Source organism: Pollicipes pollicipes, unplaced genomic scaffold, assembly GCF_011947565.3.
Source record: "Pollicipes pollicipes isolate AB1234 unplaced genomic scaffold, Ppol_2.1 Scaffold_7262;HRSCAF=8765_pilon_pilon_pilon, whole genome shotgun sequence".
In the NCBI taxonomy this organism is placed as follows: Eukaryota; Metazoa; Arthropoda; class Thecostraca; order Pollicipedomorpha; family Pollicipedidae; genus Pollicipes; species Pollicipes pollicipes.
The window spans coordinates 18870881-18886996 of NW_023597055.1; the positions used below are offsets into that span (position 1 = coordinate 18870881).

The window sequence follows — 16116 nt, forward strand, 5'->3', positions numbered from 1 at the left end:
GACAAGTTGATCCAGTGTCGTTAAGCTCGCTGTCGGACGAGACAAACCAGCGCTGTTTAGCTCACTGTCGGTCGAGATGAACCAGCGCCGTTTAGCTCACTGTCGGACGAGACGAACCGGCGCCGTTTAGCTCACTGTCGGATGGGGCTATCCAGTGCTGTGCAGCTCTTTGTCGGACAAGATGCTCCGGCACTGTTAAGCTCGCTGTCGGGTGAGACGATCCAACCCTGTTAAGGTCACTGTCGGACGAGACAAACCAGTGCTGTTTCGCTCACTGTCGTACGAGCTACCTCCATCGCCATGTTATATCATCGCCCCGTATTAAGCACGCTACCTTAGCATTGTTAACTCACAGATGCCACCTATATTTTAGATTGGCCTGACAGCGTGGAGGTTGTAAATGGATCATTACGGTGTGTTCCGTTGTGGTGCATAATGCAGAGGGGAACAGGAGCCTTCTAATGAGTTGTCAGGCTTCACCCTCTTTTCAGGCAAATCATTTCTAGCAATAACCATTGTGTTAACACTGAATTCTCAGAAAATACTGGTGTGAAATGGTCACCACCGCCATCTTTTGTAGACCAGAGCCCCGCCCTTTACGCAGACCCGAGTTCCGTCCGCCACGCAGACCCCAGTGCCACTCGCCTGCGGGTTGCGCCGCTTCATGGATAGGGCGAGGGACGCAGCCACGGAGCCACTTGAGTGGTCCAACTGATGGACGCGCCTGACTGCGGTCAGCGCGTATTGTAGAGCTGGCCTTCGCTACCGTCAGATGTTGACGCGGTGTACGTGAATGTGGCAGTACTATCTCGAACATCATCAATCACCGCTCACACCGAGCTCAGCCGCCCATCAAAACGGTGCTACCGAGCACGGCAGGCTTCGGCGCCAAGCGCGTCACTGACCAGTGACGTCACCGTCGACGTCATACATTCGTTTGTGATCTTCGCGCCTGGCCACAGCATCTGGTTAGATTAATCAGAAATCTTAGCCGGGGCCCACCAATTCACCTAGCCCTCAGGTTAGTTGTATAGCTTTTTCGACTGTGTTCATGGCGAGCACACTCATGAGCGCAGCCTCGACATAAGACGCTTTGAGATCTAATCAATTTTTCATGCGATCTTTTGGAAATTCCTCGTCTACATGGCGTGTTAGCAAACGTGCTCATGGTCGAAGTAAAATCATTGCAATCTCACCAAGTCACCCCGATGTTTTTCGTGACGTTTGGAAATGGAGGCGGCATCGCTCATCACTTTTCCTGTATAAAATTATGTTGTTAGTATTTTGGCATTTAGTTTAGTCTTGTTACCGATTTAATGAAATCATCGCAAACTGTTTTTCGGTATACACAAAATGTCCTACCATTTTATAAAGCACTTGTAGCCGTGTGAATAAGCTTCTGCTGGTGAAGTTTGTTTGACAATTGGCTCTGCATCTCACAAGTTTGGGCTGGCTGGTCAGCCGAATGACGGTTGAAAATCGCTGTTTTAGTGAAGTTTTAGTGAGTTTTAGTGGGTTAAGTGGGCATTTGAGTATTTGCGAGGGCAATGTTGGGAAATGGTGTCCCACGCCACATTCTCGCACTGCCTGACGTTTCGCTGGCACTTGTCTTTTCAAATTTGGTCTAGGCGCTTGCGAACTTTTTTGCGGTACATTTAAGGCTCGGTATTACATATGCCGTGTTTTACCTGTAGGCCCAGGCTGTGTGAGATTGTGAAACTGCGTCTCCTAAGGCAGGAGCTTATTGTTACCCGCCACCGATCCGTCCAGTGTTTTTTTTTTAAGAACTTCGCTGATGTTTGAAATCTTCTTTCGAAGTTTTTTAGTCCTCACGATGTTATTGCCCTTAAAGGCTGCAACACCTAAGCCGTGGCCTTTGTCTTCGCTTTGTTCAGTGCAAAAGTGTGATTTTATTGCCTCAAGTTCTCATTTCCTCCACTAAACAGGGGCACAGGCATAAGTTCATGAATAAATTAGCAGACGGCGTGGAAAATCCCCGCCCGAAAGGGAGTATTCACTCATTATTCATAGGTACCTGTGGGGGAACAGCGTAGTGCAGAGGCACCAACACGTCGGGCACGCGGGACAACACGCAGTAGAAGCTGCGGCGGAAGCGCCAACAACCGCATGGACGAACCTTTGGCTACGTAGAACAACAGCTACAAACATCACTGGCTCTTGACACTAGCATCATCGAGGCATGCTGAATACGCCTCACCGCCACTCACTTGTGTTAACTAGCACTTGTTTGTGCCAGTTCTAGCAGCACTCTACACGAGCGGCCCGTAGCATATCGGGATAGCAAGCCTCCGAAGCAAAACGATTGGATCCCACGAAAATACGCGTAAATAAGCACGAAACCACCCCAATTATCGGAAGCGCAAGCACTTGGCTTGGCAGAACGCTGAACAGCCCCCCCTCGTTAACATTCCCAGACCTCATTTTACTGCTTCCGGTACGGAATATACGCTGGAGGCGTTGTATTGATTAAAACCACGGCCAGTGGTGTCACCAGTGGGGACAACGGTGCATGAGGATCCTTGCATTACAAGAGGCCGTTGACCAATTACTTCCCGCCAAACACATGCGGTCCTGCTCGCCGTGATGCCCAGCGCATCTAAACGAGCATGCTAATGCATGTTAGTGAAGTCTTAAAATGCAACACACCATAACACACTAAGTGGATATGACGTACGCCCATGCTGATGATGTGCTGAAGTCGGCTTGCAAACAGGCCGCATTAGCTGCAGTGTTGCTACGTTTGAGAGTTTGGAGGTCTTATGCTGGAATATTCGACTTTCAGTTTGCCAGGACGTGCTGTGAAATGCCGCCATCAAGTAAGTATCGGTGGCTTTGAAAACACGCAATATAAGTTAAACTCACAAATGGCGATACGTATCCTCAGCAAGGGCTTATCGCTACGCGCATCTCAATGTTGCGCTTCTCAATATAACCAATGCTTGTTTGGTAACGTCGTTCAATCAATTTGTTAAATGGAGTGTTCCACATTCATGTGTGGTTTTAAACTGAATTGGCCACCTTGAAGACTTTTTGGTGCTGTTCACAATCCTGCCCTTTTTAAGATATAAGCCCCTCTGGTTTCTGAACTATACGCCCACGAAAATAAGGAAGGTATATCGGGAACAATATCTCAAAATCACCTTGGTGTCAATGTCGTTACAACGCCATTCAAATCTTGCCATTTCATAAGCCGTGCGACGACCAAGGCTCAGAACAATATAACTGTCGGGGGGTTCATATCTGGCGATGCTGCTTTGACTCGCACATTGGGGGCCTGCAGGCTGAAAAGTGGCACCTCCGCTGGTATGGATGACATCAGTACGAATGAACGCTTGCGATTTGCACAAACAGCAAGGAACAGTCGCCGGGAAGCGCATTGTTGAAGTTTGAACTAACGAGTCACCACACCATGTGAAACAGCCTTTCCCAAAGCTAAAGTGCCCGAAAAGAGCCAAAAGAGCTGAAAGAGAAACTGAGCAAGAAACTGAAAAGCAAGAAACTGAAGAGCAAGAAACTGAAAAGAGCTAAATACTATAGGAGAGTAATGAAGACCATCGCATAACGCTCCACTGATTTCGCGGTCAAATAGCCTCGTGTTTGCATATTCTTTTCTCTTAAAAGAGTGTTTCCGTTTTCGTAACATTTAGACGCAAGCAGTTCGACAACTGATCGCGTTGCGAACATTACAGACTACACACGTTGGAAAAAGCAAGGCAATCGCCCTACATTTCATACATTTGTCGTGTCACCACAGATTGAGTATGCATTACTTCCTTGATAGTGGGCCGAGTCCAATGACATCTTTTCCACAGGAGCAGCTACTTCAAATCTGAATTCTAAGCTATTCGGACGGATTTCGAGAAACTGGTACTACCGATCAAATCGGACGCGGCTGATCTAACGATGAGTAAAAAGTGCAAATAAGGCGGCATACTCCTTTCCGACGGTATTCGTGCTGGTACCTTTTGTATTTCGAAGGTCGGTTACTATAAGCATCAGCACCCAGAATTCATAGCGACGAAAAACCAAATGTTCCAGGCGTGTCTTGCCTCCACTAAGTTTCACGACCCAGTTTCGTTCAGCGTGCTTTCCAAATTCGTATTACTTCATGCCATGTCTGACCTGTGACCTATTCAACGGGTGACCTCGCCTGACATCTGACCCGTCTGACTTGAGACCCGCCTGACTTGTGACCTGGTATGACCAGCGACCTTATCTGATCTGAGACCACCTGACCTGTGACCTCGTCTGACCTCAGACTCATCTGAACTGTGATCTTCGTGACTCGTGACCTCGCCGACCTATGATACACCTGACCTGTGACCTCGCCTGACATATGACCTTGTCTGCCCTGAAACCCGCCTGATCTGTGACCTGACTGATCTGTGACCCGACTGACTTGCAACCTCGCCTGGCATGTGACCTCGCCTGACCTCCGCCCGCAGATAGCCGACCCTGTCCGCCGCGTGCGCCGGACAAGGTCGAGCCGCCGCTGCAGGCGCCGGGCGCCGCCAAGGTCTGCGGAGTATGCGGTGAGCGCGCCAAGAGCCATCACTTCGGCGGCATGGCGTGCGACTCGTGCAAGGCGTTCTTCCGGCGCAGCGTGCAGAACGAGGCGTACCGCCACTTCCGCTGCGCCTACGAAGGCCGCTGTCACATCACCATCTCGTCCCGCAAGTGCTGTCAGAACTGCAGGTAACGTTGGGAGCGCCGCGTCTCGTGGGGCGTGCCGGCTCGCCGCGGTGAGCTGCGGGTGGTGGTGGCGGACTGTCGGCAAAGTAGACCGGTCTGCTTTTAGGAGCTTCCACAAAGTGGATTTTCTACCTTCCAAGTCAATGTTCGTGCAATAATCACAGAAGATTTAACAAGGTCGACACAGGTGCAGGCGCCACACGACGCGACAGAATATGTGTATCTTCCTGTCAAATAAAAGGTCAAGATTGTCTTAAAGGTCGCGTTGCTCGCGACCGCTGACACCCGTACATCTGCAGGCAGCAGGTTTGGTTCACTAGATGCGCGAAACAAGCCGGCTGGCGGGGAGGCCTTGATGGCCTTGACTCGCGGCGGCAGTCGCGGTGTCCGAGTTTGCGACGCGTGCTGTCACAGGGGAGATGAGACCAGGGCCCCGCGTGTGACACTTCTTGGTATGGAGCTTCGGTGCACGTGGTATGAGTAACTGTACAGTAATGGTGAAAGCTCGCTTGGCGGGTTATGTGTGGGTGCATCGGCTATGGCAGCGGCGTTCTACCTTTTTCCAGTCATCGCCTAATTACATTCTACGTGTTTCTCCGACGATAAGGCTTGTGACACTCTGGATTCATAGGAAAAGCATACGAGAAGCGGAGAAATGAACTTAGGTTGACCACTGTTAACGAACTGTTGAATGTGTGTGACACAAGTGTGCCGCAGGTGCCGGCCTCATACCGAAGGCACTTACAATTTGTGGGCCAAGTGTGAATTAACCTGCAGCTCACTGCAAGCTGGTTCATAGCAGGCTGCATTCGATATCGATTGTGATGTACTGTACGATGCAGGGAGTGCCTTTAAAAACTGAACTGGTCATCTTGTTCGTCCTGTTCGTCCTGGTCGTCTTGTTCGTCCTGGTGCAGGTTGCATCCGTGCTGGTCCTCATATCCAACACAGATCCTAACTGCCCTATGCCAGTGACGTAACCAAGGGGGGACCGTTTGGAGCCATGCTCTTTCCTCTGAACATGGCAGTGCGCGAAGCAACGCTCCTATAAAGATCACTCAGGTTCAAAAACAGGGGCCTCGCATGACCTCCGACCGCAGACAGTCGACCTTGTCCGCCGCCGGCGTCGCAGAAGGTCGAGCCGCCGCTGGTAGCGACAGAGAGGCCTCTTTGGCTGGAAGGGCCACTATGTCCCTATTTAACTCCTCGAACGAAGTCCTGACTTCGCCACCGAGTTAAACCAACGCGTGCAACTAAGTCGCAGAAGAGAAACACGAACTCGTGTCAGTTTTGATTCATTGTGCTCGGGAGCGGCCCAGCCCACCTCCACCTTTCCCCCTCTCTGAAAGTCTGCCCAGTCTCCCCCCGACCGCCCCGACCCCGTCGAACCTCCTCGGCCAGCTGACAGACAGCTGGCGTTTTCACTCAGCTCGGCCCGGAGAGGGCCCACGTGCCAGGGGCAGATCCGATCCGACGACGTGTGACCTTGAATGAATCAGCCAGCGCGTCTGGTCAGTGGGATTCACCGGCATTTGCCGTCTGGAAATTAATTTGGTTGTTTTGGGCTTAAGAGTCACGACTAAGGTTAACAATAACGCACCGTAAAATGCCCATGTAATGATACTCCATGGAATAATATACTTTTTAATATGTTTTAGGTGTTTGTATTTGTACTTGATTTACACGCTGAGCACAGAGGACATCACATCGTGGTGTTAACAAAATCAAGGAGATCCAAGTTTGTGACTTGGTACTTCTGACCAAGGGTTTTGATGCTGTGGAATGACTTGGCAACGCTTTGTTAAGAATCGAAAGGCGGTTGGGGTGGTCTGTTTTGGCACTTCTGTTATGGTGGAAACCTCCTTAAAACCCCCCAATTTGTGACCAGGTGCCGTTGTCAACGGCTTTGGCTTGTGGATAGTTCTGCCAAACACCCCTGGGGGGGGGGGGGGGGGGGGGGCGGGGCATGTCCGCTCCCTGACCGATCTACCGCCAGTCACACCCAGTCCGGTACCATCGATCTGGATCAAAGCAATCCCGGGCCGGCTCATGTTTGGTCTCGCATTCCGGAGATGTCCAAGAAACAGTCCTGGGCAAGTATAAATGAACTGTCAGCTTGCATGGTTGACTGGCCTAGCTGGCCAGCTCATACAAGCCCGGGTAATGTCCACACGGGTCCGAGTAATGAATTTATTACGCTGCAAGGTATCGATTTGCGAGTGTTGCAACCGATTTGATATCGCGAATGATCCGTCCTGTGTTGTAGGTGTTTGTCTTTGTACTTTATTTAAGCGTTGAACACGTTCCGACGGTATTGTCGGCCACTTCGAGTGCAAGTCATTTGCGGAAGCCAGACAGCTTATGCAATCTCTCAAAAATAGCACACTACAAGACTTCCAGCTTCACAGAAACAACGGACAAACAATACAATACAACGTGCAGAAGTCACCCATCATCTTCAGATTATCCATTAATGGCCAATGCCACAAAACAGATCGCCGCCTTCCACCGCGTGGCTGCTTGAGCACGTGACCAGTCAGTAGGGTCACGTGTCCGAGGTGCAGTACCAGTCGGTGGGTCACGTGTCCGAGGAACAGCACCAGTCGGTGGGCCACGTGCCCGGGATCCGGGATACGTCATGCCACGACTGCTTGCTTGCTAAGGTCGTTTAGTCAGTACCTTCTGGTATAGTGAAGGTTGATTATTTAGAGTAAAGGAACTCATAACGCAAAAGCAGGAGCTGAAAGTTGTTTTGCTAACAACGAAATACATATCCATGACTATTCTTACTACTTCCCTCTGTCCTAAGAATAGGCATGGCATGTCCTATGGCATGGCATGGAAAAACTCTAAACAGCCTGATTATTGGCTATTCAACGATATAGATCGCGGACTAGTACTGTCGTGGGTTCGGAAAAGGAGACAATGCTGCCATTTTACTCGCAGCAAAACCCGTCGACCAACGCAAACCCCCGGAGCAGGTTTTATCGCGTCGCGCAACGCACGGCGGGCCTACCTGGACCTGGACGGCAGTGTTCCATAAACCTTCCGTTCTCGCCAAGTTGATTCAGAAAATATGAGTTATGGTTGTCTGCCACCAACGATTGGCGAGTTGTTAACGGTGTAACGGCAGAGTTTACCCTTTATCATGTCGGATGGTTACATAAGTTTTGGCAAGTATAACTTTATCAAATTCATGCACTTTTCTCTTGACGCGATTTTCTCAAAGTGGTTTTCCGAAAAAAGTCCAGCTACCAAACGTGATTAAATTGACTCTGCATTGTACCCACCGATGCAACTTTTATCGTCTTTCATCCCCCTGAACGGCAATTCATCTGAACTCCTGCGACACGACGCAAAATGCCTGACACTCAGGACATGATGATCCACAAGTTTCGAACACTGATCACGTTTTGTGCTACTTAGTCCAAGAAGTTGGGCAATGGTGCGAGTTACGTCGGAAATAAGACTGAATAAGTTAATTAAGTATGGCACCATAACGAAGAATGTGACTGAAAGTAAACAATATAATATCATTGGAAAGATGTGCAAGGACACCACGAGAAAAGACCAAAACACGCGCGCACAACGATATTCGGGTTATGCAGAAACGCACCGATGAGCACGGCATCTCTCGACAGGTTGAAGTGCTACAAGTTAGTCAGCCCGATCGCAACGATAGCAATTTCGCACGGCCAGTTTGGCAGCCACTTGCCGTCATAGAAATGTTCCATGACGCAATGCAACATTGACGTAGTTAAGAGTTTAGTTCTGAATGTTGATTTCTTTGTGTTAAGCATTCTTGTGCACACATCAGGGGAATCTTCCAAATTTGGAGATATTGAAGCAGGCATCAAATATGTTGACATAAGGGCGTTTACGGCTATTGATATACTTTAAGTGGAAATAACTGCTCTGATAATATTCTCTCTATTGACGTCAAGACATCACAATTTCTCTGTTAAGTAACTGTGCTCCTCAATACGTCATTGTTTTATTACGTCATCGTACCTTGCAAAACATTGGCTGAGAGCTCATTGATGTTTCATCTGAAAATCGTGCTCACGAACGCCAGATATGAATGGCTGAACAGGCTTAGTTGTCTTGGCCTTGGTCGCCGCATGACTGATGTACTGACAGGATTTTGATAACGTTATTATGGCGCTATGGAGGCCTCGGCGACCTTGAAATAATCTCCCCGAAAAAGTCGGCACATCTTGCGGGAGTATAGCTCAGAAACCAAACGGGTCTCAGGTCTTAAGAAGGGCAGGTTCGTGAACCGCACGGAATGGTCTTCAAGATGGCTATTTTAGCTCAAAACCTCGCGGAAATGCGGAATGCTCCCTTTAAAAGCTTACCAATAGATAAAAGTGAGTTTATTTCATCTCATCTGATGCTTGCCCCAATATCTTAAAACGCGGAACATTTCCAGGACTCTGGCCGAACCGTCTGTAGCAGCCGTCAGCCGCTTGAGAGGCGTCGAGGCCGGTGCCCGAGCCACGGGCGCTCGGGATCGCCCTCGCGCGGATCGTTCAGCTTGACGACGGGTTCACGCCGCGCGAATGTTACATAACCTTCGGCAGAATCCGGTTATGACTTAGCCTTGGGTTCCACGGTGTCGCGTCCGCAAACGCTTCATTTGTGTTCCGCCCCAAAGTTTTGCACCGGCATGAAATATTCACCGCCTCGCCATGCATTTATTTAACCGCTGCTCAGTCAGAGCGGACGGCTTCGCTTATACCATCGCTTGCGCACGCCGATGACCCCCCTAACTTTGATAGGTGGAACTGGTTTCGCGAAGGAACTGGTCTCGCTCAGGAGGTACGTGCGGCGCAGCAGCCGCATCGGGCCGCGTGATCCATCAAGGGATGGCGGTGGGGCAGGTCCGACCCTGCTGCTGCTCGGGGTCGGACACCGGGCGTGTCCGCCTCCGGACACGTAGCGCTTCCGGGTTATAGGGACCACGTGATGTGGCAGGCCCAGGAGTGTGTCGGCTGGAGGCCGCGAGACGCAGCAGGCCCTGGAGTGTGTCGGCTGGAGGCTATGAGACGCAGCAGGCCCTGGAGTGTGTCGGCAGGAGGTCGCGAGACACAGCAGACACAGGAGTGTGTCGGCTGGAGGCTATCTGCTGGAGCAGGTCGAGGACGTGAATGTCGGTGCTAACTCCCAATCCCGGGATATCAGACAGGTAAAAGATAATTCCGGCACCAGGTAGCTATACATCATAGTGGATTCCGCGGTGTAATTAAGCTATTCTTATCGTAAAGGTTGAAAAGAAAGTCACCAAATATGAAAGAGGTACATACATATGTGTACGCTCACACGTCTATGACATTTTTGATGTCTTCCACGCAGCCCTTATTATGCAACCAGTCCTGTAATCATGGCATTTTGAGTGGATTGTGAATGGAATTATCTGCATACTGCTTTCTTACCGTTGCGTCCAGGCTGGCGCTCTTTCAACTGGTACCGAATTCGGTCCTGTCGCATTGCGTAGGCTTCTAATTCTAAAATGGACGGAAAAAGGCTAATGAAGGGCAGATCTCAAGCTTTTCGTCCTGCCTATCAGAGTAGCCGGTGAACTTCACCCTGCGGTTGTTCTTGCTCCAGTATCTTGTACTACTTTGCCGTATTACCTTTGTGTATTTGGTCCTATGGACGAAGTCACAAAGTACTGCAAACTAATGATACAGAGGTACATGATAATGAAACAATAACTCTTTCGGAGTGAAATGCTACGACCATGTTGATAACCCCACGGCGAACCGTGATCCTGCTCCCGATTATCCGATTTTCAAAGCATACGAGGTTTGCTTCCAACTCAGGTCACTGTTTGTTTGTTTGCGAGAAAAGAGCCGCTGATAACCTTAGTAATTCACCAGCCAGACCAGGGCAAGGCTTTGTCGCTAAGTTGTTTGCTATTTGCATCGACGTTTGTCGGAACAGCGGTCCGTGTTTTGCATAACCCGTGTTATTTTTTAACCTCCTGCGTGCAGCGAGCGCCGCCGAGCTTCTTTCGAACAGTTTTCGTCGAACTCTATTAAATTCATGAATTACGATCGAGTGGAACGACAGGAGCCACCAGCTGTCATTTGCTGGAGCTGGAGCTACAGCAAGGTAGCTTGTTCTCCAGGCTCAGTCTCCCATATGTCTGCAAACTGACCGTCGTTGGGGCAATCGTACGATATTATTAACGTTTAAAGGAAGTGCTCCACATTTATATGGGGTTTTGAACTGAGACAGCCATATTGAGAGCCTTTCGGTGCTGCTGACATCCGTTCCTCACTTAAGCCCTAATTCACTCTAGTTTCTAAGCTACACGTCACGAAAATGGAGAGAGTATTTAGGGGAGAGTATTTCGAAGACACCTTGGCATTCATAACGTCATAATAACGTCATTCAAAGCCCGCTATTCCACGAGCCTTGCAGTGATCAAGGCCAAGAAAACTCTAATGGTCGAGACACTCATATCTGGCGTTCGTGAACACGATTTCTAAATATATCAGCCGTCAATTGGCTCACAATCATTGTTGTGCAAGATAAGACGACGTAATCAAACCATGGCGCACTGAGGAGCATATTTACTAAACAGAGAAATGTGCTGTCTAGAACAGTCTTTTCCTCTCAAAAAGGACACCAGTAGTTATCAGTGAGCTTGTTTCGTCATGTCTGATGCTGGTTTCAGTATCTTTGAATGTGAAACACTCCGTTTAAAGCAGGCCGTGTGTGGTAGGTGAAAGCGTCAGGCCCTCGAGAGTGGCAGGCTGACTATGGACATCCAGTACTACTATCGATGGTGATAGTACTATCATCATCAGTACCGTCATCATTTCAGCGCAACTATCATTTTCAATGCCACTAACACTTTCCTCCGTTCCACTCTGTTGGCAAAATTCAGCAGTAGGTCTGCCAGTGAGGGTCAGAGTTAACCTCAGATCATTTTACATTCTCTCCGCTGTCTTCGGCCGCAGCGAACTGAACTCTAGGGCCTCTGACACTGCGAGTGGTGGACGTTGCGTTCAGTTTAAGTTATTGGCACAGCATCTATGGCCTCCATTCGATTTCAGCCCTCCCCTCTTCGTTCAGCTCTCATTTACCGTCATGTAGACTTATAAGCATAAGTAAGACCTTATAAGCATTGGGGCACGGAATGGTTACTCTACCATGATACAGAGCTCGCTGAGGGGACATAAGCGGCCAAGCAAAAGAGCAAAGAGCCACCAAAATGGAAAGGTAGTCAAGAGCTGGTTATCAAGGATTAGCACCCGGCCGACTTTCCACAATTCTTAGACATATTAACCAGCGTTGTGGATCTCAGCGCTTTGCACACGGTCAGTTTCGTTCTTGAAAAAGGTTGAGTCGAAGCAGAAGCCGGCAGTTTTTAACTTTGCACACTCGAAGCCGAAGCCGAAGTCTCCGGCTTTGAAAGAAATTGTTCTATAGCGTCTTGTATACGGCCGTTCTAATGCTCACGGAACTTTTTCCGGTTCCTGCTCAACCAAAAGTCACTGCACTTCTTTTCTCGATGTAATTGGCGCACCTCAAGGCCGTGTATGCACCAAAGCAGGCAATTATCATTGCGATGTGCGCAGTCTCTGATTTTCACGTCATAGCCTCAGCAGGACTAGGCATTTCTCGTGTGCGACACGGCTGGTGTCAGTCTTAACTCGATTTATTGTCATTTGGCACTCTTCCTGTCCAACTCCCTTTAGCTTCTTAATGATCCTGGCCTGAAATTTCCGTTCATTACCTGATCTCCAGCCATCCTCATATACCTTAAACTTCAGACCTGCTCAGAAGTTCTCGGTATGTCGGAGCTATGGGGCCGCGGTCAGATATTCTCGACGGGATATGGCACGTACGGCACGTAAATTCGGCTTCCTTTCGCCTTTCGGAAGCTAATTTCATAGCCTAAGCGACACACGACTCCATTATCGCCGTGATGTCGGTTTTCCTGAAGCTCCCGTCGATGGTGGATCGGCCCATGCTGGCCGCTGTTCTCCCTCCCACCACATATGCTCGGCGGGCACGCATCATTTCTTTCCAGTACTGCATGAGAGTGGCTCTGAAAGAGATCGTCGCTGCCGACTCGGGCGCGTCTGAAGCTGTCGCTCCGCGGTTCAGATCTGCGGTGGGGACCGCGACGAGACGCGACGCTGGATCTGATGCTTGGCTGCAGGCCGCTCAGCCTTGTTCCCGCGCGCAGTGCACCCGGTACATCCTCCCTGACATTTGAACACAGTTGCTCTGTAAGGCCTTGGTTGTTGTGACCTGAATCCCACATTATACTGATGCGCTGAAGGCCGTTTTCGGCAGCGGAATCTGCAGTCGGTCAGCTGTTGCGGACGGCTTGCCCATGGTGACGTCAGTCGCCATGGGAACGTCACCCTTACTGTCTGCGACAGCTGAATTAGCACTGACTGCCGTCCTTCTGACGCTTTTGCGTGACGATTGGCATCCGACCATGAAACAAGGACATGGAGACAGTTATAACTTGGGTCTACTCTTGCCTGAAGGTGATACAAAGAGTTCAGTTGCAGTTCAGTTCAGTTGCCAAATTTCGAAACTGTAGAGCTTGTCTTCAGCTGGTTCTATTAACACCGTCATCTGATTTCGCACTGTTTACGGCAGACAAGCTGAATAGAATTAGAAACTTTAGAGCTTGTCTTCAACCGTTTTTACTATCACCGTTATCTGATTTGGCATTGTTTACGACAGACAAGCTGAATTTTCCCAGACTGCTGGCACGAGAACCTACTGCATATTCTAATATGGACTTACTTGGCTTGCTTGTGTGGTTTGCGCTGCCCGGCAAGGTAGGTAAGCCAGGTAGATGCTGTCACTGCCCTTGGGAGCTTTCGGGCGCGCCGACTTTCTTCGTCATGAGGTGCTCATCCCAGACAATGACGCACGTGCGGTGAGATAACATGGGATTGACCGCCCGGCGCGAGCGCCTGTCAGCTGTCTCATCTGTCGCTGGCGCTGTGTTTATCAGTTTACATCAGCATACGCCGCCGAACGAAGGCATATCGCCATGGACGAGCTGCGATAATCGGATTCTGACGAAGAGGAACGGCTCTGATCGGGACGAGTGGTACTCTCTGAGTGAGGCATATTGTCGTTCAGATTATCATGACGCTGTTTTCGATGGCGAGATAATGTCGTTAGCAGAGATTCACCTTCAGGACCGTGCTGCACGGGAGGATTTTTCTGATGTCCGCAAGGATTCCAGACCTTGCTTAGGAAACCGGCCACGCTCAGACTCTTTATGATCATTTTTGTTTCGCACTAATGAGCTCTGCATCAAACGGGTTTTGCATTAGCCCGCTTCAGCCTATTGTTAAAGCGTTCGTTGGTAAGCACAAGCCGGCGCTGACTATGGACTACTCCATATCTGCAAGACTTTTGTTCCATTTAACCGGCAACTGGCGTCATGTCAGCATCAGCGGCAGTGAGTGTGGTGGCAATTCAGGAGCTTACTGGTTTGATCCAGTTTTTGTCCGCATTGTGTTCGCTCGAGGCCGGTGCATGCTCGTGCCGATGCCAGCCAAACACCGGCGATTTTAAGCCGATTCCAGAAATGATCCCGAAATGAGTTTGGGCTTTGAACGGATTTCCTCAAAATTGGAGACAATTTAGGATGAGGCACACGGTAATGCCATGAAAAAGGTTGAAAATTCCACGAAGCCCTCCTCTAGTGCTTGATGAGTTTGTATTTTTCGTGGCATTCATTTGGACTGTCTGAAAACAGGAAAGCAGATGCATTGAAAGTTTAAATACGACACACTGCAGGCGGATGTGCTTTGTGTCGCAGCCTGGAAGTGCTTAAAATTACCATCATAAAGGACACAAGCGACTGATAGGATTAGACACAAGGTTATGCCATGAAAAAGGCTGAAAATTCCCCGAACGCTTCCTCTAGTGCTCGATGAGTTTGTCTTTTTTGTGACATTCATTTGAACTGTCTGAAAACAGGAGAGCACATGCATTGAAAGTTGAAATACGACACACCACAGGTAGATGTTTTTTGTGTCGAAGCCTGTAAGTGCTTAAAACCATCATCATAAAGAAAACAAGCCATTGATTGAAGGCAGATCGAGAAATGGGTCGAACATAGAAGTGTTGAGGTGTTTACGTGCAACGTGCACAGCCCGGATGTAACGTTTGATTACGAGAAGTTTGCAAGCATTGTCTCACTTCTTTCTTTCCGTTGCGCAGCTCCTGATAATAAAGTAGACTAATATGCAGATATCACGATACTCGACGTTTAAGCATGGATTGAGTAATTGCGCTAGGCAAACAATTAAGAGCTAAGTAATTAAGAAGTCAAGTATTCCTACACATTGTTTAGGTACTTGCAACTGTAATATCACATTTAAGCACCTTTCGGCAGCGGGGACAAATTTCGGCAGCGGGGATAAATTTTCCGTTTTCGATATCCAAGCGCGCCAATGATGTGATCCTCGGTTCAAGTGCATATGCGATGCGTTCAGGAGATGCCTCACCGGGAATCAATGGGGACGCCACGTTTGATGTAATTCAGAGCCCCATTCGTCTTCATTGCTCTCCGGTGTCCTGACGAATTAATACCCCATCCCTTGCTGTAAGTGCATCCTCAACATTGGGCGCGAACCGCTGATGATCTCGCTAACCGGCCATAGCAACCAGACGTTAACTGCATTGCCGATTCCCAACTTTGATAATTGCTTAGCAGACGCCGGATTTAACTTGCCTGCCGCGCGGTGTTAACGACCGGAAATTCACGCTGCGCGGCTTGATAAATTTCATGGATTTCACGCGCAGATATGACTTTCCCAGCTGTCTCCTCCTAAAAGGCGCAGGCCATTCAGCGCTGACAGTTGGCGGCGCGCTGAGAGAAATAGCATCCCACGCCACATCTGCCGCACGCAATAGTACAGCCTAAATATAGCATCCGTTGATGTGCACACCGGAGTCTGTTGGGCCTGGGACCCAGTGCATACGTGTAAGCTTCCAACGCATCTAAGATGTGGACTGAGACTGTGCCAAGCGTCTTTCCAATGCAATTCCCACCTGGCCTGCTGAGCGTTCTCCAATGTTTCACCGTTATGGATCATGAGAAGTTTCAGAGGAGTTTGAGAAGTCAAGGAGTTGCCTTCCTGAACTGCCTGCTCTGGAAGAGTTATGTCGCTGAGTGCAGTGTCAGGTTAGGATACAAGACATCCGGAGACAACCCTACACCATCACATACAAGCACGCTTAAAGCACGCCTAGCGTTTTCTTTTTACGTCGACGTGACGTCACTGGTGCTGAGATTTAACACGCGGCTGGCCGCTGGATGCCAGACGCAATGCTGAGGAGAAACCGGAACACCGAAATATTCGTACAGATCATGAGAAAACCTTTATCAATAAGTGCATATGA

At 49.3% G+C, this 16116-nt stretch overlaps 1 protein-coding gene across 1 annotated transcript in view; it reads left to right on the forward strand.

The window, feature by feature from the left end:
- LOC119113860 (vitamin D3 receptor) overlaps window positions 1-16116 on the forward strand; it is a 117506-nt gene that overhangs the window by 17236 nt on the left and 84154 nt on the right. The window contains exon 2 of the mRNA XM_037238091.1: window positions 4467-4716. Within this exon, the coding sequence (XP_037093986.1) occupies window positions 4467-4716 (250 nt within the window). The remainder of the gene's footprint in view (window positions 1-4466; window positions 4717-16116) is intronic.